The sequence below is a fragment of the Caenorhabditis briggsae genome (assembly GCF_000004555.2).
Source record: "Caenorhabditis briggsae complete genome, chrIII, whole genome shotgun sequence".
Taxonomy (NCBI): Eukaryota; Metazoa; Nematoda; class Chromadorea; order Rhabditida; family Rhabditidae; genus Caenorhabditis; species Caenorhabditis briggsae.
In genome coordinates, this window is record NC_013490.2 from 4,528,761 (window position 1) to 4,531,853 (window position 3,093).

Genomic DNA, 3,093 nt, shown 5'->3' on the forward strand with positions numbered 1-3,093 from the left:
GAATTTACAGTATTCCCAGGAGCAAAGTGTGGATTAGCGATGACGTAAATGATATGCGAGGATCTATACGATCGTACTATTTACTGTCAATATGCGTTAGAAATATTATATATAGACAGGGCAGTGAAATCATACAAGTCGAGGACCTTTACGAGTAGCTTCGTGGAGAAATGCAAGAATAATGAAAGCATGAAAGAAAATGATGATGTCCATAGGTGGCAGGACGAATACCGAAGAAATCGTAGCATGAAAAGCAAAAATTTCTAAACTTGATACATCATCTCTGAAATTTTCATATTTTAGTGTTTACAGTATATCGAACTGATGTGGAAACCCAGATCGCTTTTCAAGTTTAAAACTCTCTTTGAAGTGCAAATTTTAATATATAAAAAATTACTCACAACGTTCAACTAGAATATGATCTAATTCTTCTAGACACAATATCATAGTGTAAATTCGAAATAATCAGCACACAGAATGGTACCAATAACTGATCGGCAATCGAATCGAAAAGTGAACTGTAATGATTGAAAATCACTAAAATCTGGAATAGATACTAAATCATCAACAGGGCAAATTTTATAAAATCAAGAACAAATGGAAATCCCAACAATAAATCTCCCAAAGAAAACAAATCATTAAACTGGAAACATTAAAATTTGCACTTCAAAGAGAGTTTTAAACTTGAAAAGCGATCTGGGTTTCCACATCAGTTCGATATACTGTAAACACTAAAATATGAAAATTTCAGAGATGATGTATCAAGTTTAGAAATTTTTGCTTTTCATGCTACGATTTCTTCGGTATTCGTCCTGCCACCTATGGACATCATCATTTTCTTTCATGCTTTCATTATTCTTGCATTTCTCCACGAAGCTACTCGTAAAGGTCCTCGACTTGTATGATTTCACTGCCCTGTCTATATATAATATTTCTAACGCATATTGACAGTAAATAGTACGATCGTATAGATCCTCGCATATCATTTACGTCATCGCTAATCCACACTTTGCTCCTGGGAATACTGTAAATTCCGCCCACACCAGGTGGGGCATGCCCCGCCCACAGTGTCGGAAATCGTACATCCACGTCTTTCCTAATTCATTCATCATCTCATTTTGAGTTTACCGTCCTTTTCTCATTTTCCTACTTTCTGATCTTTTTTTTTATTTGACGATCGATATCCTTACAATTGTCTTCCTGCTTTTTGTTCTTCAAAGATCTTCATATTTTTCTATATCAATCATCTTTTAATTATTTCAGGTCAATTCCAACTATGACTTCTTCTCCCACATCCGCCATCTCAGCGAGCCTGACTCCAGAGTATGATGCACTCTGGCATAAGCTTCATCCTCTTCAACACGAAATGATTATAACTGGCGTTGGTCGTCGTGTTTATCCACTATTGGAGTATCAGTTTAGTGGCATGAATCCAGACAAAATTTACACAACTTCGGTTCACTTTGAATACGTCGACGACAAAAAACTGAGATTCTGTAAGGGAAAGTATGTCGAGTCGGTATCCCAAGAAAAGAAGGAAGCTCCACGAAAGGTTCAACACAAGTCAGGAGCAAAGTTGGGTTCTAAATGGATGGCCTCACCTGTTAATTTCGAGACGTCAGAATCTCAAATAGAAAGACGAGAGAAGAGGAAGATAGCTCAAATGTAAGTTTCTTTGTGAAAAGAATAAATTGTATTTTGAGTGTTTCAGGTCCATCTCCATGCTCAGCACAGATACTTGCCAGTTTTGACTATCAGCGAGGAGGGAGGATCAAACTACGGATCAGACTCCCACACACCGTTTTTATCACAGCCACTTTGTATCACGTAAGTTTTAAATATGCAGGTCAAAGAAAAATATTTTTTACTGCAGATTGATGAAGTTAACAAGATCAAGACCGATTCAAATGAATATGCAAAATCCAATAGAGGGGGTCGCCGTCGTCTCCGAGCCGTTGAGTCGTCGGCCACTAGCCCACCTACCAAGAAAAGCAGAAAAGAAACTCTAGTTCAAGAAGAAACTTTTCCAGAAGCTTCAGTTCCTGTCGTCCCAAACTCGATTCCAAACCCACCAGTCATTGATCCTGCTCTCTTGAGTACTCTTCCATTCCCATCCGCTGGTCTCTTCACTCAAACTCCAAATTCATCGACCATCCCAACAGTCCAAGTCGTCCCACCAGCCAATCCATTGAATGCTTTCTCCTCGATTCCATGGTTGAACCCAGTGAACAATCCATACCTTTTGGCTGCAATGGGACTACAATTCCCAACCATCTCATTCCCGTATTTGCCTTCAACGCCGTATTCACCGCTCACTCCAACTTCTTCCATCTCTCCAGACTCTCAGCCCACACAACCGGAAGATCCAGTAAAGACTGCAGTTATCGATAAGGTCATCAAAGAAGAGGTCGATATATGAACCCAAAATTCTCATTACTTCCTTTCAATGCTTCAATGATACGATTCGGTGATCCGAAAACTCTCCAACCCATCTCTCTGTCTTTTCTTTAACCTGTTTTCCCATACACACCGACCTCTTTCTCTCTGTTTGAATCTCACACCAAAATTGAAAATCGCATCACTCTTTCCATTTATGAAATAATTTTACTGGTTTTTAAAAGTATTCATCAATAAATTAATCATAAAATTTATTAGCTTTGTTTGTTTTTTTTTGCTGTTCATTCGGGTTTTATCGAATTTCTTTTCTATGCCTGTATGCTCATAAGCTTGTAAGCTTGCATACATAGGATTGAAACTGAAAACTTTTATGTTTGCGAAAATGTAGTTGAAAACATCTGGGAAAAGTTTATCTGAATAGACTTATTAAAATAAAAAACGCAAAAACGGCTAGAAATTGCATTAAGACACATTCTCTGAGAGAATTGAGATCAGGTCAATAGACGATGGCAATGGAAAAAATCAAAACGGTCGTAGGAGTCTGATATTGTATGTGGTGGGTATAGGAGCTATTCTAAGACTTTTGACCATGGTACCCATACGCCACGCCCCCTTCTGGGCGCGATGAAATACCGTAACCCTGAAAAATTATTTTTGTTCAAAATAATGATACCGACTCAAATGTTTCAGATTTCA

At 38.1% G+C, this 3,093-nt stretch overlaps 1 protein-coding gene across 1 annotated transcript; it reads left to right on the top strand.

Annotated features, from left to right (window-relative positions):
* Window positions 1–1,276: 1,276 nt before the first annotated feature.
* Window positions 1,277–2,419, top strand: CBG05212 (the record flags this gene model as incomplete). Its single annotated transcript, XM_002641251.1, has 3 exons — window positions 1,277–1,665; window positions 1,704–1,827; window positions 1,874–2,419. 3 exons carry the CDS (start codon window positions 1,277–1,279, stop codon window positions 2,417–2,419), a joined length of 1,059 nt encoding a protein of 352 aa, XP_002641297.1.
* Window positions 2,420–3,093: the final 674 nt, after the last annotated feature.